We start from the raw sequence: 24,166 nt of genomic DNA, 5'->3' as shown, positions 1-24,166 counted from the left end.
TTCTAAAAAGTCCCTGTAGGTCTTCAAAGAACTTTTCAACTTCAGCTTCTTCAGCGTTACTGGTCGGGGAATAGACTTGCATTACCGTGATATTGAATGGCTTCCCTTGGAAATTAACAGAGTTCATTCTGTCGTTTAGTTCAATGATTCCTAGAATGTCAGTGTTCACTCTTTCCATCTCTTCTTTGACCACTTCCAATTTGCCTTGGTGCATGGACCTAACATTCCAGGTTCCTATGCAATATTGTTCTTTACAGCATTGAACCTTGCTTCTATCACCAGTCACATCCACAACTGAGTGTTGTTTTTGCTCTGGCTCTATACCTTCATTCTTTCTGGAGTTATTTTTCCACTGATCTCTAGTAACATATTGGGAACCTACTGACCTGAGGAGTTCATCTTTTTAGTTTCCTATCTTTTTGCCTTTTCATACTGTTCATGGGGTTCTCAAGGCAAGAATACTGAAGTGGTTTGCCATTCCCTTCTCCAGTGGATCACATTCTGTCAGACCTTTCCACCATGACCCGTCAGTGTTGGGTGGCCCCACACAGCATGGCTTAGTTTCACTGAGTTAGACAAGGCTGTGGTCCATGTGATCAGATTGGCTAGTTGTCTGTGATTGTGGTTCCAGTTTGTCTTTCCTCTGATGCCCTCTCTCACTGCCTACCGTCTTACTTGGGTTTCTCTTTTATTGCCACATAGTCAATTTGTTGCCACATAAATTGACCAAATGAGTTATTGAGTATATGTTGAATCTTGTGAAAGAAGTGGGGTTGACAAGAAGAGATGGCCATTTTTCAGCCAGAAGCAAGTACTTGTTTTGACTAAACAAAATGCAAGAACACTGCTAATGTTTTGCTATATGTTACAACAAATACTGCAGTTAGGACATTGAAGATCAGTTAAAAATTTTGGTAAGGACCACTTTCTCAGCATGTGAAAACTGGAAAATTGAGTTCTGTCCATTATCCAGCATTTTACTGGAAACTAGGCAGAATGTTCCTGCTTTGTGTTGGGATCATATAAATATTTTTAAAAGAAGATTGTGAAGCATTATTTCAGTTCTTATTCCTTGTATACAAATAAAGGCAACCTTGTACAGAAATTATTGCCTTTTTCAGAGGCTGATGACAAATACTCCCTTAGGGAGAAGAAAATCTAGCTTTTATTGCATTATTTGGTGTTAAGTTTTATTCATTATTACTTTGTTTTCATGCCTATATTTCTTCTATAGAATTACCTGAAGATCTGTATGCTTTTTCATATAATCCCAAGTTCTCAAAAGACATGAGGGAAAGTGGATGGAAGCTGATTGACCAAACATCAGATTTTGGACGTATGGGAATTCCTAACAGGTACTGGACCATAACAGATGCCAACAGAAACTATGAGGTAATTTTGTTACTGTTTTCTTTTGGTTCACTTAATTGAAACAGAAGTATTTCAGCAAACAAAGTTTTGAAAAGGGAAGAAAACCACCCATTACCTCTCCTTTTCATTCAGCATTCAGCCATTCAACAAGATTTTTATTAAATAACTAATGCATTTAAAACACCAACTCAGAGTTCTCATAGTCTAAAGAATAGGGTGCTATGGGAGCGTAGGTGAAGAATGTGGAATTCAAACTGGAATGCCAGTAAGAGCCGTAAGTGCTGGGGAATAGCCTAGAGAAGGGATTCTATCTTAACTTATAAGGGAGAGAAGGAAAGAGGTCAGTAAGTGAACTCAGATCAGGGATAAATTGAAGAATTTGAACGTTATCCTAAGGACCATAACCACAAGAGTATTTTGATCTGGAAATGTCTGTAAGTATATTTTTATTTTAAGAAGATAACTTTGATATTGGTATGAAAAATTGGTTTGCTGGAGTTAAGAATGCAGGAGAGTGATATGAGAAGTGATGAGAACCTGAAGTAAGGCAATGGCTATGGATGGTGAGGAGGAGATAGTTTTAACAGATATTTAGGTAGTAGAAGTTGAAGAACCTGGTGACACTTTAATGTGGCTGGGAGAAAGAGGGGGAAGTTTAGTAGGCATCGCAGGTTTCCTGGTTTCTGGCTTAGATGACCCAAGTGGGTATGGATATGTTAGCGAGATAAGGATTACAAGAGGGTCAGACAGCATCTTAAGTTTTAGATGTGAGTTTAAGGTGATTTTAAAAATCAGGTATTTGATATCAAGCATTTGAGCCTAGATCTCCAGAAAGATTTCTGGGCCAAATATAGAAGCTCTCAAGTATATTGATTCACTAGGAGGACCTGGCATATAGTCACTTGTGACTGTGGTTCATTACAGTGAAAATATAGAAGGCAAAATCAACAAAGGGAAAAGGAGTAAAGTCTGGGGAAAACCAGACAAAAGTTGAAGCTTTTGCCCTTTCCCAGTGTAGTCACATAGGACATGCTTCAACTCCTCTAGCAATGTGACATGTGTAAAATGTTTCTACCTATATTGTTACTTATTCCTAAGGTACATTTTGTCCTTATAGATCTCAATATTTTCATTTCTAGAAAATAATAGCATACTTGGAAGAGCTTTTTACATCAAGGATATTTTTGTTCTTATTTTTGAGGAATCGATGATTCTAGTTGATAAATAATGGACAGCTAATGCTTGAGTGGTTGCTATTCCAACCTGTTGCTGCCAGCAGGTAAAAAAAAAAAATGTAAGAAGATTAAATTTAAAAAATTGAGTTTGTTTTCTTTTAGCTATGCAGTACCTACCCTCCTGAAATAGTGGTTCCTAAATCTGTTACATTGGGAACGGTGGTTGGAAGTTCGAAATTCAGAAGTAAAGAACGTGTGCCTGTGCTCTCCTACTTCTACAAAGAGAACAATGTGAGTTGACAAAACTTCTCTGATGAGAACTAAGCTTGGCTCTAGGAGACCTGTGTTTAAGTCACACTACTGTCACTTACTAGCTTTGTGACCTCAAACATGTTACTTCTCAGAACTTTAGTACTTTTGAGGGGTTTTAAGTGGGTCACATTAGAAAAAATATATATGTACTTTGTAAATTTTAAAGTGATATGCAGATGTTAAGTGGCATTTGTAGTGTGTTCATTTATTTCTTTCCTGCTCTGCCAGCTCCTGCTTGATGGCAAGTAACTGTTAAAGAATGGGAACAGTCATATGGAAGAATATTTGTAGAGTGTTGCCTCTCACTATAACACAGATTTCCTTATTTTTTCTCACTGTTTTTCATATAATTTAGGGTCTTATGGGAAAGCACTTGACTCCTCTGAGTCCCCTTCCATAAGAAGGGATAATAGTTCTTTCCTCTTGTGGTCTCTCTGAGATCTGGAATTAGACAAATAGTCAAGTTCTCAGGTATTCAAATGCTAAAGAGTATAGTAATATAAGTGGTTGTCTGTGTCAGACTGTCAAAGTAAGCAGACTATATAACAACACCACCAAAATGTAAGGCAGTTCATTAACTGATCATTATTAGGTGTACCTGCTACATAGCTGTGCTGTTTTCATATTAAAATTGCTTTAAACAAACCAGTACTATGATTTGACATTAACTCCTAAAATGAGTGAATTCTGTTCTCTTAAGAAACTCTAGATCTTTGTTTTATCTTGAATTCTTAAGTGAGCCTCTGGTATATGAGTGATATCACTGGGACTATAAAAAGCAAGAAAATTGAAAAAAAAAATACTAGCTTAATACAAATTAAAAATAGATAAAATTTTATTAAAAATCTCAAGATGTGATTTTATTGTAGTCTGGGTTTGTCAAGACTGGGTTGGGAATCTTAGCCGTGTAGAAGAAAGAAAAGACTATCTGAGCAACAGTTTGTAGTAATACAGCCCACATGCTGGAGTGGGGAGAGAGGAAGGAAGCTGAGCTCAATGTTACTGAAATGCTGGATTTCAGAACTACATTTTTTTTTTTAATTTCACTATCCTGAGTTGGCTCATCCTCTTCTCATTGAACGTGGGAACAAGGAAGATTTTTGACCACCTGTAAATATGATCACTCAACTGACACATTTTTCTTTACAGGCTGCCATTTGCCGCTGTAGCCAGCCTCTGTCTGGATTTTATACTCGTTGCATAGATGATGAACTCCTGCTAGAGGCTATTCGCCAGACAAATCCAGGGAGCCAGTTCCTGTATGTTGTAGACACAAGACCAAAGGTATCTATGTGTCAAAACCCTCTCTAATACTTCTATTTCACTCATGCTGCAATGCCCCTCCCCATGTAGTGAGCTTTGCAGTGTTAATGGGAAAGTTGGATTTGTGCATATGGGCTTGTTGTTGTTCAGTCCCTAAGTCATTTCTGACTCTTTGTGACCCCATGGACTGCAACATGCCAAGCTAACCTGCCCTTCACTATCTCCTGGAAGTTGCTCAAACTCATGTCCATTGAGTTGATGATGCCATCCAACTATCTTACCCTCTGTCGCTCCCTTCTCCTCCTGCCCTCAATCTTTCCCAGCATCAGGGTCTTTTCCAGTAAGTTAGCTCTTTGCATCAGGTGGCCAAAGTATTGGAGCTTCAGCATCAATCCTTGCAATGAATATTCAGGGTTGATTTCTTTTAGGATTGACTGGTTTGATCTCCTTGCTGTCCAAGGGACTCTCAAGAGTGTTCTCCAGAAGCATAGTTCGAAAGCATCACTTTTTTGCTACTCAGCCTTCGTTATGGTCCAGGTCTTACATCTGTACATGACTACTGGAAAAACCATAGCATTGACTATATGGACTTTTATCAATAAAATGATGTCTCTGCTTTTTAACATGCCATCTAGGTTTGTCATGGCTTTTCTTCCAAGAAGCGTCTTTTAATTTCATGGCTGTAGTCACCATCTGCAATGATGTTGAAGTCCATGAATATAAAATCTGCCACTGTCTCCACTTTTTTACCATCTATTTGCCATGAAGTTGATAGCTTACAGTGAATGATGTCAGATTCGTGATCTCCAAAGAAGATTTAGCTTTGGGACCAGGGACCAGGCTTGATCACTCAAGAGCTTTTCTGTAGCAGAATTTTATTAAAATATAAAAAGGGACAGAGAAAGTTTCTGACACAGACATCGGAAGGGGGATGGAGAGTGATCCCTTAACTAGTCTTAGCAAGGGAGCTATGTACTTTTTAATTGGTTATTACAGTAAACCAAAAGAATGTCTCAAGGTTGTAGAGATCTTACTAGACCCACTCCCAAAATTTACATTTTAAGATGAAAGGATTAGAATTAACAATAGAAAGATTCTACCAGACCCACTCTCATAATATACATTTTAAGATAACAAGATTAGTCAGAAGGTTCTCAAGAAGGAGAAACTTGTCCTCAAGCAGGATGCATTGCTGTTATATAATCCTTACTAAGACTAGTGAAAGTCACTCAGTCGTGACTCTTTGCAACTCCATGGACTGTCGGCTACCAGGCTCCTCAGCAGACAGTCCATGGAGTTTTTCAGGCAAGAGTACTGAAGTGGGTTACCATTTCCTTCTCCAGGGGATCTTCCCGACCCAGGGATAGAATGTGGGTCTACTGCACTAAGACTAAAGAATGTAGAAAAAATGTTTGTCCTTTCCTTCTTCTTGAGAATTCCAGACCCCTATCTCCTCTTTGAGAGCCCCAGACCCCTTGTTCCTCTTCAGGGACCGTGGACTTCTTATCAACCTACCTAAAAATTGACTCTCTCATTCCCCCCTTTTCTTTTAGAAGAATTGTGTTGCCAAGGGAAAGGAGCATTATTTTCATTCCATAACTACTTCTTGCTTTTGAGGGATGTCATCCCTAAATTGTGGAGGTAACATATTCACCTAACCCTCATATTGAGTGTCTCTGATCCAGGGGCCCCAAGTAATAGTTGGAGGAGGCTGTGGCACTTGTAGGAGTCTGTACAACTATTTGTAACTTAAAGGTTTTCAGACAGTTAGAAACAAATCCCATTATACAGTTACAGATATAAGGCAAAATAGTCATTAAACCAAGTTAAAACATAATCAATATTAAAAGTTACATTATGTCCATAGTTAAGGTACAATATGTTATCAGTCCATCTTAGGCTTGTTAGATGTAATCAGATCAAGAAGAGGCATCACATATGATTGTTGTTGGTGAAGGTATTTGGAGACTTGAAGAAAGTCCTTTCCTTAAATGAGAGAAACTATGTTAAGCCTTCAATTAATTGATGAGGAGGGGAGAGCTCCACAGACACAGCAGTTAGAACGATTGTGGAGGCTGGGTCAGGGGTCACCTCCTGGAGTTCTTGTAATGTCTCTTGAAAAGCTGAAAGCTGAGTTATATAGTTAATTCTAAGGCTTTAGGATCTATGACAATATCTGTGTGCAAAAACAGTCTGTCATAGAGACAGTCTTTTCTTTGGGGGATAGTTCAAGCCCTCATTAAAGGCTGGGCAATTTCCCCATAACCCGGAATCCAAATGTGCCAATAGCCTGTAGTGCCCAAGAGGATTATCCTCTCAGTTGTCTTAAAGTCATAGGTAGAGGATGGTATAGTATAGGTTTAACTCCAGAAAGCATTCTTCAAATCAATGACTGAAAAATATTTGGCTCATTCAGGAATTTCAGACAACAAAATATAAGGATTAGGCACTTATTATTCATAAATCTTGAACTAGTCTCCATTTATCATTTGACTTTTTCACACCAAAAATAGGAGTGTTGCATGGACTATTACAAGGAATTAATAGCCCCTGTTCCTTAATTTTCAATGATGGGTTTTAACTCTTCCTTAACCTCAGGCTTTAATGGATACTGCATTTGATGTGGAAATAAGTGAGGGTGTTTGAGCTTAATAAAGAAAGGAACATTTTGTGCTTAACCCACAGTTTTTCCATCAGCCCACACTTTAGGATTTACGTTTTCTTCAGTTAAAAGAGTAGGTTCCATATTCATGAAAACAGAGGCCTGGACCTTGTTCAGGATATTCCTCCCCAAAAGGGGTGAGGGAGACTCTGGCACGATCAGAAACTCCTGAGGAAACAGCAGAGTCCCAGTTGCAGCTTAAAGTATGACTGAAATAATAGCATTTGGCTCATCTTAACAATCCCATTACAGTAGTGGATTGGGAGGAAAGTGGACCAGGGGCTTCAGTCAACACTGAGAAAGTTGCCTCAGGGTCTAAAAGAAAGTCGACTGATTGGCCTGCCACAATTATTAATACTTGGGGTTCCTCAGGTGTTATTAGGATGGGAGCTTGTGTGGGGACCCTAAAGCACCTTCAGTCTTGATTGTCTTGAGAGTCTGACCCCTGGGGCCTACACCTCAAGGGCAGTCTCTTCTCCAGTATGGTCCTTTGCAAACTGAACATGGAACTGGGGCAGCTTAGATGCCTGAGGGCAACTTCACATGAGATGACCCTCCTTTCTACCGTAATAACAAGCCCATCCCTTTTCACCTGGGTTTCTCTGGGCATTTTTCTCTTCAGACTGATTTATAGAAGTTTCCACAGCCATCACTAGAGCCTGGGCCTTTCCTTTTGTTCTTTTCTGTTGTCGTTTCTCCTCCTCATATTCTCTACTGTAATATACTGTCTGAGCCAGCTATAACAGTTTTTCTTAAGACTTATTTGGTTCCAATGCCTGTTTTCGTAACTTATGGTGGATATCTGGAGCTGACTTAGTGAGAAGTCTTCTTTTAAGATCATTCCTCCTCTGCCCTTTCGGGATCAACATCAGTAAACTTACAGAGAGCTTCTTGTAGTCTATCTAAGAATTTACCAGGAGTTTCCTTCTCCCCCTATTCTATGTCAGCCAACTTAGCATAGTTTAAAGTCTTAATGAACGCTCACTTTAGTCCTTCAAGAATGCATCTGACAAAGTGGTTCTGTTATGGGAACTGCTTGGCTTCCAACAGGAAGGAGAGCTATTTTGGGTTCCCTGTTTCCCTTGCCTTCAAGACATGTATACCCATTTCTCTTGTTCTCTATAGAACCAACTAATTGTAAAACAGTATTATAATTGAAACCCTTCAACAGGCCAGCGTTTCTGTCTTCCAAAGAATACCATGGCCATTCAGTATCACAGAAGATCAGGCGTTTCTTTTTTAAATTCTGGGGATCAAACTTGTCCCAGTTCTTTAAAATACGTTTTAAAGTAGTATTTTTGGAACTGCTCGCTCCCATCTGTAAGAGAGATAAAAGTGGCATCCACAGCCTTGGCTTCTTTCCTCTGGAAGTGTCCTTCCCTGCTCTAGATGGGGGTGTGGACAGACTTTCCACCAAAGCTTTCCTTCCCTGGTTGGACTTAGTCGGCCCCTTACCAACACAGGCATCGTACTCATCCCTCCTGGTTCTACCACCGAGGTAGGGTGGAAATGCACCAGGAGTAGACCTGACGGCATCCCAAATTGATTTCTAGTTCCATACCACCAAGACCTCTGTTTGATTTACCCTTTTCCACTGATGCCACCTGGGGTGGAGCAGTATAGCTTTCCCAGAATGTTTCCAAAGCTACGACTGCTAGGGGAAGCATCTGTCTTCCACGTGCCTGTGCACATTTCTGAATACAATCCTGACCACAGTAGAAGTGGTGAGTTATCACCATATCAGTATATGTGATGGCAAAAGAGGTAGTGGAGGGTGGCCAGTAAGGAAAAAGTTATTTTTATCCTCGAGTTACTAGGGTCAATCCTTCCAGTTCATTTCCACAGACTCCTCAAAAGAATATCAAAGGAGTTGAGACAGAAGCCAGTGGAGCACTTTCTCTGATCTGCTAAAAGCTAGCACCACCAAAGGAAGAAGCCCATTGCAAATCCAATCAGAACAGATACTGCAGTTCCTGATCTGTGTCCTCAAAAACCTCATGGTCACCAGCAATGCTTGTAGATCCGAGACACAGCCATGACAAAGACTCACTTTCAGGTCATTGGCCCCTTAGGCAAGCAGCCAAGAGAGTGCCCTCTAGCCTGAGACACATTCATGGAGCTAGAGTTCTGTCTTGCTCCCAGATGTGCTTTGGTAACTTTCGGCTCCTAGCAAGGCTAGGTGCTTCCATACAGTAACTTTTGGCTCTTAGCCAGGCTAGGTGCTTCCATACAGGTGGTCTAAGTAAAAGTACACAGTAACAGCATGGATCACAAGTCCCTTGGAAGTCTATAATTCAGCAGATTAGGTTAGGTTCAGTTCAGTTCATCACTCAGTCGTGTCTCAATCTTTGCGATCCCATGAATCGCAGCACGCCAGGCCTCCATGTCCATCATTAATTTCTGGAGTCCACCAAAAACCATGTCCATTGAGTTGGTGATGCCATGCAACAATCTCTGTCGTCCCCTTCTCCTCCTGCCCTCAATCTTTCCCAGCATCAGGGTCTTTTAAAATGAGTCAGCTCTTCACATGAGGTGGCCAAAGTATTGGAGTTTCAGCTTCAGCATCAGTCCTTCCAAAGAACACCCAGGACTGATCTCCTTTAGGATGGACAGGTTGGATCTTCTTGCAGTCCAAGGGACTCTCAAGAGTCTTCTCCAACACCACAGTTCAAAAGTATCAATTCTTTGGAGCTCAGCTGTCTTTATAGCCCAACTCTCACATCCATACATGACCACTGGAAAAACCATAGCCATGACTAGACAGAACTTTGTTGAAAAGTAATGTCTCTGCTTTTTAATATGCTGTCTAGGTTGGTCATAACTTTCCTTCCAAGCAGTAAGCACCTTTTAATCATGGATGCAGTCACCATTTGCAGTGATTTTGGAGCCCAGTAAAATAAAGTCTGACACTGTTTCCACTGTTTCTCCATGTATTTCCCACGAAGTGATGGGACCAGATGCCATGATATTAGTTTTCTGAATGTTGAGCTTTAAGGCAACTTTTTCAGTCTTCTCTTTCACTTTCATCAAGAGGCTCTTTAGTTCTTCTTTGCTTTCTGCCGTAAAGGTGTTATCATCTGCATATCTGAGGTTATTGATATTTCTCCCAGCAATCTTGATTCCAGCTTGTGCTTCATCCAGCCCAGCATTTCTTATGATGTACTCTGCATATAAGATAAATAAGCAGGATGACAATATAGAACCTTGACATACTCCTTTTCCTATTTGGAACCAGTCTATTGTTTAACAGTCCAGTTCTAACTGTTGCTTCCTGACCTGCATACAGGTTTCTCAAGAGTCAGGTCAGGTGGTGTGGTATTCCCATCTCTTTTTTCAGAATTTTCCAGTTTATTGTGATCCACACAGTCAAAGGCTTTGGCATAGTCAATAAAGCAGAAATAGATGTTTTTCTGGAACTCTCTTGCTTTTTCAATGATCCAGCAGGTGTTGGAAATTTGATCTCTGGTTCCTCTGCATTTTCTAAAACCAGCTTGAACATCTGGAAGTTCACTGTTTACGTATTCCTGAAGCCTGGCTTGGAGAATTTTAAGCATTACTTTACTAGTGTGTGAGATGAGTGCAATTGTGTGGTAGTTTGAGCACTCTTTGGCATTGCCTTCCTTTGGGATTGGAATGAAAACTGACCTTTTCCAGTCCTGTGGCCACTGCTGAGTTTTCCAAATCTGCTGGCATATTGAGTGCAGCACTTTCACAGCAGAATCTTTTAGGATTTGAAATAGCTGCACTGGAATTCCATCACCTCCACTAGCTTTGTTCATAGTGAGGCTTCCTAAGGCCTACTTGTTCCAGGATGTCTGGCTCTAGGTGAGTAATCACACCATCGTGATTATCTGGGTCATGAAGATCTTTTTTGTACAGTTCTGTGTATTCCTTCCAGCTCTTCTTAATATCTTCTGCTTCTGTTAGGTCCATACCATTTCTGTCCTTTATTGAGCCCATCTTTGCATGAAATGTTCCCTTGATATCTCTAATTTTCTTGTAGAGATCTCTAGTCTTTCCCATTCTTTTTTTCCCCTCTATTTCTTTGCATTGATCACTGAGGAAGGCTTTCTTATCTCTCCTTGCTATTCTTTGGAACTTGGCATTCAAATGTGTATATCTTTCCTTTTCTCCTTGCTTTTCACTTCTCTTCTTTTCACAGCTATTTGTAAGGCCTCCTCAGACAGCCATTTCACTTTTTTTGGGAGATGGTCTTGATCCCTCTCTCCTGTACAATGTCCTGAATCTCTGTCCATAGTTCATCAAGCATGCTGTCTATCAGATCTAGTCCCTTAAATATATTTCTCAGTTCCACTGTATAGTCATAAGGGATTTGATTTAGGTCATACCTGAATGGTCTAGTGGTTTTCCCTACTTCCTTCAATTTACGTCTGAATTTGGCAATAAGGAGTTCATGATCTGACCCACAGTCAGCTCCCAGTCTTGCTTTTGCTGACTGTATAGAGCGTCTCTGTCTTTGGCTGCAAAGCGTATAATCAATGTGATTTCAGTGTTGACCATCTGGTGATGTCCATGTGTAGAGTCTTCTCTTGTGTTGTTGGAAGAGGGTGTTTGCTATGAGCAGTGCCTTCTCTTGGCAGAACTCTATTAGCCTTTGCCCTGCTTTATTCTGTATTCCAAGGCCAAATTTGCCTGTTACTCCAGGTGTTTCTTGACTTCCTTCTTTTGCATTCCATTCCCCTATAATGAAAAGGACATCTTTTTTAGGTGTTATTTCTAGAAGGTCTTGTAGGTCCTCATAGAACTGTTCAACTTCAGCTTCTTCAGCATTACTGGTTGGGCATAGGCTTGGATTACCATGGTATTGAATGGTTTGCCTTGGAAATGAAGAGAGATCATTCTTTCGTTTTTGAGATTGCATCCATGTATTGCATTTCAGACTCTTTTGTTGACTATGATGGCTACTCCATTTCTTCTAAGAGATTCCTGCCTTAGAAGGAATCTTTCTTCTAAGGGGTTCCTGTTGCAGAGCTTTTATGGGTTCCCTTACCCTGCTGCTCTCTGCCTGGGTACTCTTTTGCAATAAAATCTCTTGCTTTGTCAGCATATATGTCTTCGGGATCATGTGGCACCACCCAAGACGTACATGTCACGGTGGAGTGTCTGACAGAATCTGGTCCACTGGAGAAGGGAATGGCAAACCACTTCAGTATTCTTGCCTTGAGAACGCCATGAACAGTATGAAAAGACAAAAAGTTAGGACACTGAAAGATGAACTCCCCAGGTCTGTAGGTGCCCAATATGCTACTGGAGATCAGTGGAGAAATAACTCGAGAAAGAATGAGGGGATGCAGCCAAAGCAAAAACAACACCCAATTGTGGATGGGACTGGTGATAGAAGCAAGGTTCGATGCTGTAAAGAGCAATATTGCATAGGAACCTGGAATGTTAGGTCCATGAATCAAAGCAAATTGGAATTTATCAAACAAGAGATAACAAGAGTGAACAGCAATATTCTAAGAATTAGATTAGGTTAGTAGTTCTAATTCCCCACGCAATTACAAAATGGTCAGAGAGACCAGGAAAAGTTGACTGAGAAAGGAAAGTTCGGTCCACACGCTTTGCCCATTTCTGGCTGCTCCCCTTGCAGGGATGTTGGGAGTCTCTTGGCATTGGCTGGTCGGTATAAACCCCTGACAAGGTGCCCCTTTCTGGGGCTGCCTTCAGTGATTATGAGCCACCAGGGCTTGTCCCTTGCTTTGCACAGGGCATGTCATTCATTCACACAGGCACACCCTAGAGTTAGGGAAGTAAAGTAGAAAACATGTGTACTGAGAAAAGAGAGGGTTAGAACTCTTGAGTGTTCTTACCTTGTCCTGAAGATCCCAGATGAAGATGAGCCCCCAAGATGATAGCTTACAGTGAACAATGTTGGATTTGTGATCTCTGAAGAAGATTTAGCTTCAGGACCAGTGAGTAGGCTTGATCACTCAAGAGCTTTTGTGTAACAGTGTTTTAATAACGTATAAAAAAGGGACAGAGAAAGCTTCTGACATAGGCATCAGAAGGGGAACAGAGAGGGCCCCCCTCACTATTCTTAGCAAGGGAGCTGTATACTTTTTTTTTTTAGCTGTATACTTTTTAATGGGTTATTGCAATAAATCAAAAGAATGTCTCAAAGTTGTAAAGATCCTACTAGACCCATTCCCACAATTTTCATTTTAAGATGACAGGATTAGAATTAACAATAGAATGATTTTTCCAGACCCACTCCCATAATATACTTTTTAAGTTAACAGGACTAGTCAGAAGGTTCTCAAGAAGGAGAAACAGGTCCTCAAGCAGGATACATTGTTGTTATATAATCCTTACTAAGACTAAGGAATGTAGAAAAAAAAGTTCATCCTTTCTTCCTCCTTGAGAATTCCAGATCTCCATCTCTTCTTTAAGAGCCCGAGACCCCTTGCTCCTCTTCGGGGACCATAGACTTCTTATCAACCTACTTAGGAATTGACTCTCTCATCCCTCGCCCCTTTTCTTTTAGGAGAATTGTGTTGCCAAGGGAAAGGGGCATCATTTTCATTCCAAAACTACTTCCTGCTTTTGAGGGGCATTGTCTCTAAATTGTGGAGTCAACATATTCTCCATTTGGAGAGCCATTTGGAAACTCTTTTTATTAAAGCCTTCACTATCAAGCAAGACTGTGAGAAGATACTTTGAACAACTTAGTCTTACCACTGCCTGTGAGTGTTGCAGAAAGGAGGATCCTCCGGTAAACCTAAATTCTCTGCATTAATTCCTTGACTTTCAGCATTTTGTCTGGCTCTAATAATGGATTGTAGATGAATTGTGTCCCACTAGGCAAGTAAAGGACTGATTTGTTATTGTTGTTCAGATGCTAAGTCATTTCTGACTCTGTGACCCCATGAACTGCAGTACACCAAGCTTCTCTGTTGATCACTATCTCCCTGAGTTTACTCAAACTCATGTCGAGTCAGTGATGCCATCCAACCATCCCATCCTCTGTCCCTCCTTCTCCTCTTTCCCTTATTTTTCCCAGCATAAGGGTCTTTTCCAGTAAGTTAGCTCTTTGAATCAGGTGGCCAAAATATTGGAAATTCAGCTTCAGCATCAGTCCTTCCACTGAATATTCAGGGTTGATTTCCTTTAGATTGACTGGTTTGATCTCCTTGATGTCCAAGGACTCTCAGCAGTCTTCTCTAACACCACAGTTTGAACATGTCAATTCTTTGGCAGTCACCCTTCTTAATGGTTCAACTATCATATTCATACATGACTACTGGAAAAACCATAGCTTTGACTATATATGGAACTTTGTCAGCCAAGTGATATCTCTATTTTAATACACTGTTTAGGCTTTTCATAGCCATTCTTCCAAGGGGCAAGGTGAAGTCACTCAGTCGTGTCCGACTCTTTGCGACCCCGTGGACCGTAGCCTACCAGGCTCCTCCGTCCAGGGGATTCTCCAGGCAAGAATACTGGAGTGGGTTGCCATTTCCTTCTCCAGGGGATCTTCCTGACCCAGGGATCAAACACAGGTCTCCCGCATTGGAGGCAGATGCTTTAACCTCTGAGCCACCAGGGAAGCCCAAGGGGCAAGTGTCCCTTAATTTCATGGCTGCAGTCATTGTCCACATTGATTTTGGAGCCAAAAAAAAAAAATAAGTCTGTCAGTGTTTCCATTGTTTCCCCATCTATTTGCCATGAGGTAATGGGACTGGATGCCATGATCTTTGTTTTCTGAATGTTGAGTTTTAAGCCAGCTTTTTTACTCTCCTCTTTCACTTTCATCAAGAGACTCTTTAGTTTCCCTTCACTTTCTGCCATTAAAGTAGTATCATCTGCATATCTGAGGTTGTTGATATTTTTCCCCACAATCTTGATTCCAACTTGTGCTTAATCCAGCTCAGCATTTTGCATGATATACTCTGCATATAAGTTAAATAAGCAGGGGGTAACAATATACAGCCTTGACATACTCCTTTCCCAATTTGGAGCCAGTCCATTGTTCCATGTCCGGTTCTAACTGTTGCTTCTTCACCTGCATACAGGTTTCTCAGGAGGCAGGTAGGGTGGTTTGGTATTCCCATCTCTGTAAGAATATTCCACCGTTTGTTGTGATCCACACAAATACTTTAACATAGTCAATGAAGCAGAAGTAGATGTGATGTCTTTGGAATTGCCTTGGTTTTTCTATGATCCAGCCTATGTTGGCTATTTGATTCCTCATTCCTGTGCCTTCTCTAAATTCAGCTTGTACATCTGAAAGTTCTCAGTTCACGTTTTCCATAGCCTAGTTTGAAGGATTTTGAGCATAATCCTGCTGGCATGTGAAATGAATGCAATTGTGCAGTAATTTGAACATTCTTTAGCATTGCCTTTCTTTGGGATTGTAATGAAAACTGACCTTTCCCAGTCCTGTGACCACTGCTGACTTTACAAATTTGCTGGCCTAAAGAGTACAGCACCTTATCAGCATCATCTTTTAAGATTTGATATAGCTCAACCTGAATTCCATCACCTCCATTAGCTATGTTCATAGTAATGCTTCTTAAAGTCCACTAGACTTCACACTCCAGGATGTCTGGTTCTAGGTGAGTGACCACACCATCTTGGTTAACTGGGTCATTAAGAACTTTTCTGTACAGTTCTTCTGTGTATTCTTGCCACCTTTTCTTCCTCTCTTCTGCTTCTGTTAGGTCCTCCTGTTTGTCCTTTATTGTGCCTAACTTTGTATGAAAATTTCCCTTCTCCAGTTTTTTTTTAAGAGATCTATTGTCTTTCCCATTCTATTGTTTTCCTCTTATTTATTTGCATTGGTCACTTAAGAAGGCTTTCTTATCTCTCCTTGTTATTCTCTGAAACTCTGCATTCAGTTTGGTATATCTTTCCCTTTCTCCATTGCCTTTCGTTTCTCTTCTTTTCTCAGCTATTTGTAAGGCCTCCTCAGACAACAACTTTGCCTTCTTAAATTTCTTTTTCTTGGGAATGATTTTGGGTCATCACCTTCTGTACAATGTTATGAATCTCCATCCATAGTTCTTCAGGCACTCTGTCTACTAGATCTAGCCCCTTGAATCACTTTATCACCTCCACCTTATAATCTGAAGATTTTGATTTAGGTTATATCTGAATGGCCTTGTGTTTCTCCCTACTTTCTTCAATTTGAACTTGAATTTTGCAATAAGAAGCTGGTGATCTGAGCCACAGTCAATTCTAGATCTCTCTCTCTCTCTTTTTTTTTTTCCTATGACTGTATTGAGCTTTTCCATCTTTGGCTGCAAAGAATATAATCAATCTGATTTCTGTACAGACCATCTGGTGATGCCTGTGTAGAATCTTCTCTTGTGTTGTTGGAAGAGTGTGTCTGCTATGATCAGTGCATTCTCTTGGCAAAACTCTGCCTTGCTTTGCTTTTGCCTTTGCCTTGCTTCATTTTGTGCTCCAAGGCTAAACTTGCCTGTTATTCCCAGTATCTCTTGACTTCCTACTTTTGCATTCCACTCCTCTATGATGAAAAGGGCATATTTTCTGATGTGAGTTCTAGGAGTTCTTGTAGGTCTTCATGGAGTCATTCAACTTCAGCTTTTTCAGCATTAGAGGGTGAGGCATATACCTGGTTTACTGTGATGTTGAATGGTTTGCCATGAAAACTATTTAAGATCATTCTGTCATTTTTGAGATTTCAACCAAGTACTGCATTTCAGACTCTCTTGTTGACTTTGTGGGCTACTCCATTCCTTCTATGGAACTCTTTCCCACAGTAATAGATATAATGGTCATCTGAATTAAATTATCAGATTTCTGTCCATTTTAGTTCACTGATTGCTAAAATAGCAATATTAACTTTTGCCATTTCATGTTTGACCACATCCAGTTTGCCTTGCTTCACGGACCTAACATTCCAGGTTCCTATGCAATATTGTTCTTTACAGCATTTGACTTTACTTTCACCACCACATACAACCAGAACTGGATGTCATTTCCACTTTGGCTCACCCTCTTCATTCTTCCTGTAGCTATATCTCTGCTCTACCCCAATATAATACTGGGCACCTACCAACCTGTGGGGTCGCTCTTTCAGTGTCATATCTTTTTGCCTTCCCATACTGTCCATGGGGTTCTTAAGGCAAGAATACTAAGTAGCTTGCCATTCCATTCTCAAGTGGAGACACTGATGTGTCTAGTCTGTATACATATTAATTTCCAAGGTGACTGTATGAACTTTGATAGCGACATATTTGTTAGCCCTAACTGGCAGGAAAATGCCCTTCAGCCACTCATCATAGCTTGATGACATGCCTGGTGCCCAGCCTTTCCTACTGCTGCTTCTCATTGAGCATTTGAACCTTCACTGGCTGTCAGCTGTCAGTCAGGGACAAATTCTCATCTTATGTGTCATTTAAGATTTGTGTTTCCATATTAATTTTCTGTTTTGATGATCTGTCCATTGGTGTTAGTGGGGTGTTAAAGTCTCCTACTATTACTGTGTTACTGTCAGTTTCTCCTTTTCTGTCTGTTAGTGTTTTTCTTATGTATTGAGATGTTCCTATGTTGGGTGCATAGATATTAATAATTGTTATGTCTTCCTCTTGAATTGATCCCCTGATCATTATGTAGTGTCCTTTTTTTTTAAGGGAATGTAATTTTTAAAATTTAAATTTATTTCTTTTAATTGGAGGCTAATTACTTTACAATATTGTATTGGTTCTGCCACACATCAACATGAATCCGCCACGGGCATACACGTGTTCCCCTTCCTGAAACCCCTCCCACCTCCCTCCCGATACCATCTCTCCGGATCATCCCATGCACCAGCCCCAAGGATCCTGTGTCGAACCTGGACTGGTGATACGTTTCTTATATGATATTAAACATGTTTCCATGACATTCCCCCAAATCATCCCACCCTCTTCCCTCTCCCATAGAGACCAAAAGACTGTTCTGTACATCTGTGTCTCTTTTGCTGTCTCGCATATAGAGCTATCATTACCATCTTTCTAGTTCCATATATATGCGTTCATGTCAGTTCATTTCAGTTCAGTCACTCAGTTGTGTCCAACTCTTTGCAACCCCATGAATCGCAGCATGCCAGGCCTCTCTGTCCATCACCATCTCCCGGAGTTCACTCAAACTGATGTCTATCGAGTCAGTGATGCCATCCAGCCATCTCATCCTCTGTCGTCCCCTTGTCTTCCTGCCCCCAATCCCTCCCAGCATCAGAGTCTTTTCCAATGAGTCAACTCTTCGCATGAGGTGGCCAAAGTACTGGAGTTTCAGCTTTAGCATCATTCCTTCCAAAGAACACCCAGGACTGATCTCCTTTAGAATGGACTGGTTGGATCTCCTTGCAGTCCAAGGGACTCTCAAGAGTATTCTGCAACACCACAGTTCAAAAGCATCAATTCTTCTGTGCTCAGCTTTCTTTACAGTCCAACTCTCACATCCATACCTGACCACTAGAAAAACCATAACCTTGACTAGACAGACCTTTGTTGGCAAAGTAATATCTCTGCTTTTGAATATGCTATCTAGGTTGGTCATAACTTTTCTTCCAAGGAATAATCATCTTTTAATTTCATGGCTGCAATCACCATCTGCAGTGATTTTGAAGCCCCAAAAAATAAAGTCTGACACTGTTTCCCGTCTATTTCCCATGAAGTGATGGGACCAGATGCCATGTTCTTCATTAGTATACTGTATTGGTGTTTTTCTTTCTGGCTTACTTCACTCTGTATGATCGACTCCAGTTTCATCCATCTCATTAGAACTGATTCAAATGTATTATTTTTAATGGCTGAGTAATACTCCAAGGTGTATGTGTACCACAGCTTTCTTATGCATTCATCTGCTGATGGACATCTAGGTTGCTTCCATGTCCTGGCTCTTATAAACAGTGCTGCGATGAACTTTGGGGTACACATGTCTCTTTCAATTCTGGTTTCCTCTGTGTATATGCCCAGCAGTGGGATTGCTGGGTCATAAGGCAGTTCTATTTCCAGTTTTTTAAGGAGTCTCCACACTGTTCTCCATAGTGGCTGTACTAGTTTGCATTCCCACCAACAGTGTAAGAGGGTTCCCTTTTCTCCACACCCTCTCCAGCATTTATTGCTTGTAGACTTTCGGATAGCAGCCATCTGACTGGCGTCAAATGGAACCTAATTGTGGTTTGGATTTGCATTTCTCTAATAATGAGTGATGTTGAGCATCTTTTCATGTATTTGTTAGCCATCTGTATGTCTTCTTTGGAGAAATGTCTATTTAGTTCTTTGGCCCATTTTTTGATTGGGTCGTTTATTTTTCTGGAATTGAGCTGCATTTGCTTGTATATTTTTGAGATTAGTTGTTTGTCAGTTGCTTCATTTGCTATTATTTTCTCCCATTCTGAAGGCTGTCTTTTCATCTTGCTTAGAGTTTCCTTTGTTGTGCAGAAGCTTTTAAGTTTAATTAGGTCCCATTTGTTTATTTTTGCTTTTATTTCCAGTATTCTGGGAGGTAGGTCATAGAGGATCTTACTGTGATTTATGTCAGAAAGTGTTTTGCCTATGTTCTCCTCTAGGAGTTTTATAGTTTCTGGTCTTACATTTAGATCTTTAATCCATTTTGAATTTATTTTTGTGTATGGTGTTAGAAAGTGTTCTAGTTTAATTCTTTTACAAGTGGTTGACCAGTTTTCCCAGCACCACTTGTTAAAGAGATTGTCTTTTCTCCATTGTATATTCTTGCCTCCTTTGTCAAAGATAAGGTGTCCATAGCTGCGTGGATTTATCTCTGGGCTTTCTATTTTGTTCCATTGATCTATATTTCTGTTTTTGTGCCCGTACCATACTGTCTTGATGACTGTGGCTTTATAGTAGAGCCTGAAGTCAGGCAGGTTAATTCTTCCAGTTCCATTCTTCTTTCTCAAGATTGCTTTGGCTATTCGAGTGTTTTCTTTGATTTCTTTCAACCAGTGTTTTATAGTTTTCTATATATAGGTCTTTAGTTACTTTAGGTAGATATATTCCTAAGTATTCTTTATCTCTTATAGTATTCTTTATTTTAAGGTTTATTTTGTCTGATATGAGAATTGCTACTGCAGCTTTCTTTTGCTTTCCATTTGCATGGAATATAGTTTTCCATCCTCTCACTTTCAGTTTGTATGTGTCTTTAGGTCTGAACTGGGTGTCTTGTAGACAGCATGTATATGGGTCTTGTTTTTGTATCCATTCATCAAATCTGTGTGTTTGGGTTGGGGCTTTTAACTCATTTGCATTTAAAGTAATTATTGATATCTATATTCCTGTTGCCATTTTCTTAATTTTGGGGGGGGGGGGTTCATTTTGTAAATCTTTTCTTGTATTTCTTGAATATATAAGTCCCTTTAACATCTGTTATAAAACTGGTTTGGTGGTACTGAATTTTCTTAACTTTTGCTTGTCTGAAAACCTTTTGATTTCTCCATTAATTCTGAATGAGATCCATGCTCGGTAGAGTAATCTTGGTTGTAGATTTTTGCTTTCAGTGCTTTAATTATATCCTGCCATTCCCTTCCTGCAGAGTTTGTGCTGAAAGATCAGCTATTAAACATACGGTATTTCCCTTGTGTGTTACTTGTTACTTTGCTGCTTTTAGTATTTTTTTCTTTGTGTTTAATCTTTTTTAGTTTTATTAGCATATGTCTTGGTGTGTTTCTCCTTGGGTTTATCCTGCATAGGCTCTTTGAGCCTCTTGGACTTGGTTGACTATTTCCTTTTCCATGTTGGGGAAATTTTCAACTATAATCTCTTCAAAATTTTTCACATACCCTTTCTTTTCCTGTTCTTCTTCTGGGACCTGTATAATTCTAATGTTGGTGTGTTTGATATTGCCCAGAGTTCTCTGAGACTATCCTCAGTTATTTTCATTCTGTTTAATTTATTCTTCTCTTCAGAAGTTATTTTCACCATTTTATCTTCCAGCTTAATGATTCATTCTTCTCTTTCAGCTGTTCTGCTATTGATTCCTTCTAGAATATTTTTACTTTCAGTAATAGTGTTGTTTGTCTTTTTTTAAAATTCTTTAATTCTTCTAGGTCTTTGTTAATCAATTCTTGCATTTTCTGCATTCTGTTTTCAAGGTTTTTGATCATCTCTACTGTCATTATTCTAAATACTTTTTCATGTAGTTTGCCTATTTCCTCTTCACTTATTTGGACTACTGTGTTTCTAGTTTGTTCCTTCATTTGTGCAGTGTTTCTCTGCCTTTTCATTATTTTTTTAAGCTTAATGTGTTTGATGTCTCCTTTTCCCAGGCTTAAAGGCTGAATTCTTTCCTCCTTTTGGTTTCTGCCCCACTAAGGTTAGTGCAATAGTTGGTGTAATCTTCATATAGGGTGAGATTTATGCTGAATTTTGTTTGTTTTTACTCTCATGGGAAAGGCTGAGTGAGGTGGTAATCCTGTCTGTTAATGATTGGGTTTGTATTTTTGTTTTATTTATTGTTTAGATGAGGCATCCTGCACAGGTGGTTGGGTGATGCCTGGGCTTGTATTCAAGTGGTTTCCTTTGTGGGAGTTCTCACTTTTTGATACATTTAGAAAACGAAGATCATGGCATCCGGTCCCATCACTTCATGGGAAATAGAAGGGGAAACAGTGGAAACAGTGTCAGACTTTATTTTTGGGGGCTCCAAAATCACTGAAGATGGTGACTGCAGCCATGAAATTAAAAGATGTGTACTCCTTGGAAGAAAAGTTATGACCAACCTAGATAGCATATTCAAAAGCAGAGACATTACTTTGCCGACTAAGGTCCGTCTAGTCAAGGCTATGGTTTGTCCTGTGGTCATGTATGGATGTGATTTGGACTGTGAAGAAGGCTGAGTGCCAAAGAATTGATGCTTTTGAACTGCGGTGTTGGAGAAGACTCTTGAGAGTCCCTTGGACTGCAAGGAGATCCAACCAGTCCATTCTGAAGGAGATCAGCCCTGGGATTACTTTGGAAGGAATGATGCTAAAGCTGAAACTCCAGTACTTTGGCCACCTCATGTGAAGAGTTGACTTATTGTAAAAGACCCTGATGCTGGGAGGGATTGGGGGCAGGAGGAGAAGGGGACGACCCAGATGAGATGGCTGGATGGCATCACTGACTTGATGGACATGAGTCTGAGTGAACTCCGGGAGTTGGTGATGGACAGGGAGGCCTGGCGTGCTGCAATTCATGGGGTCACAAAGAGTCGGACACGACTGAGTGACTGAACTGAACTGAACTGAGGGTTAGTTCGCTGGTAGTTTAGGGTCTTGGAGTCAGTGTTCCCACTCCAAAGACTCAGGGCTTGGTTTCTCATCAGGAACGAAGATTCCACAAGTAGTTTGTTATGGCAATAAGTGAAATTAAAACACATACCCTAAACAAGAAACCAAAGATGAACCTCAGACAAATGGCTGTTAGAAAATCAGGTAAATATGATTGAAGTTATGAAATATGCACACATACATAAAAATCACTGCAGTTGGTGATTGCAGCTGTGAAATTAAAAGATGCTTACTCCTTGGAAGAAAAGTTATGACCAACCTAGACAGCATATTAAAAAGCAGAGACATTACTTTGCCAACAAAGGTCCGTCTAGTCAAGGCTATGGTTTTTCCAGTGGTCATGTATGGATGTGAGAGTTGGACTATAAAGAAAGCTGAGCTCTGAAGAATTGATGCTTTTGAATTGTGTTGGGGAAGACTCTTGAGAGCCCCTTGGACTGCAAGGAGATCCAACCAGTCTGTCCTAAAGGAGATCAGTCCTGGGTGTTCATTGGAAGGACTGATGCTGAAGTTGAAACTCCCGTACTTTGGCCACCTAAGAGCTGACTCATTGAAAAGACCATGATGCTGGGAAAGATTGAGGACAGGAGGAGAAGGGGATTGAGGACAGAGGATGAGGTGGTTGGTTGGCATCACCAACTCAATGGGCATAGGTTTGGGTGGACTCCAGGAGTTGGTAATGGACAGGGAGGCCTGTGTGCTATAGTTCATGGGATTGCAAAGAGTTGGACACCACTGAGTGACTGAACTGAACTGAACTGAACATAAGCAAAATCAAAACAGTCCAGCAAAACAAAGTACAATAGATTGACCTAGCAAACAAAGGAAACCAAAAATTATATCTACCTTTTAAGAACAAGACTAACTAAAGCAGAAACTGGAAACAAAACTGAAGCAAGGTGCCAAGTAGGGTATAAAACAATGAAAACAAAACTAACAAATATGATGAGAGGAAAGGAAGGAAAGAATAAATATTTGAAGCAAAATAGAGGCAGCTAAAGAAGATTTATGTAAATTAAAGTTAACTGCAAGGGGAAGAGAACAGTAGGAAAAGAATACAAAGGAATAAGTGTAGAAAAATAATAATAGATTTAAAAAATTAAAAAAGGAGGAAAGAAAAAAGATATCAAAAAGGAAGAGGAAAGAATAAAGAAAAAAAAATGAAAATTCTACAGAAATGCAAAAGCCCAAAATAGAGTCAGAGGTTTATAACAACAATAAAAAATGTGACTGCAAAAAAAAAAAAAATTCAAAAGCTTAATTAGCTTTCTTAGTTTCAATAAAATCAACAACTACAACAGAAGGGGAACAAAAAGGAAATGGAAAAGAAAATCCAAAATTAACAATAGAACAACTCAAAACATAAGCATAATAAATGTTTTTCTTTGGTCACTGCTGTCAGGATCCTTTCCCATGCTGGGAGTCACAGTCCACCTCACCTCCTGAGGATGCCTTCCAACACTGTGCTGGTCTCTGGGCCTGCTGTGGGTGCACCTCAGATTCTAATCTGGTGATTCACCTGTGTGATCTTGCCTCCACTGTCCACAGCTCTGAGAACTAGTGCATTTTGTTTTGTGGGAGCCCTCAATGTCCTTTCATATATTCCACAGAAAGTTTGCCTAGTTGATCATGGGGATTTAATCTGCAGCTTTGATGGCTGGTGAGAAGGTTTTGGTTCTTCTTCCTCAGCCACACTGCCCCTGGGTTTCTATTTTGGTTTTATTTCCACCTCTGCATGTGGGTCATCCACTGAGGTTTGCTCCTGAGGCTGTCCTAGAGGACTTGTGTCTGCCCCAGTGAGGGCCAGGTGCAGAGGTGTTGTAGCTGCATGGGTCGCAGTGATTCTGGCAGCACCAGGTACTCAGGGGAGTTAGCAGCTAGGGCAGCAGGAAATACAGTGCTCTAGAAGGGTAAGGCAACCAGTATTGTCCAATACACTCCAGTATTCTTGCTTGAAGAACCCCCTTACAGAGAAGCCTGGCAGGCCACAGCCCACAGGGTTGCAAAGAGTTGAACACAACTGAAGCGACCCTGCATGCAAGACATTTTTTTTCTTTCTTTTTCTTTTTTTTTGTTTGCCTGTGGCAGCTCTATCCCAGTGGGGGTTGAGTGTGAAGGTGGCACAGC

General features: G+C 40.3%; 1 protein-coding gene across 6 annotated transcripts in view; it reads left to right on the top strand.

The window, feature by feature from the left end:
- The window catches only part of MTMR8 (myotubularin related protein 8), a 242,315-nt gene that overhangs the window by 29,166 nt on the left and 188,983 nt on the right, over positions 1–24,166 (top strand). For all 6 annotated transcript variants that reach the window (XM_060407420.1, XM_060407418.1, XM_060407422.1 and 3 more), the window contains exons 4-6: positions 1,235–1,392; positions 2,709–2,837; positions 4,008–4,142. In XM_060407420.1, the coding sequence (XP_060263403.1) occupies positions 1,235–1,392; positions 2,709–2,837; positions 4,008–4,142 (422 nt within the window). The remainder of the gene's footprint in view (positions 1–1,234; positions 1,393–2,708; positions 2,838–4,007; positions 4,143–24,166) is intronic.

Source organism: Ovis aries, chromosome X (assembly GCF_016772045.2).
Source record: "Ovis aries strain OAR_USU_Benz2616 breed Rambouillet chromosome X, ARS-UI_Ramb_v3.0, whole genome shotgun sequence".
NCBI lineage: Eukaryota > Metazoa > Chordata > Mammalia > Artiodactyla > Bovidae > Ovis > Ovis aries.
The sequence above is the reverse complement of the archived record's forward strand: the minus strand, read 5'-3'. Positions and strand labels throughout refer to the sequence as shown.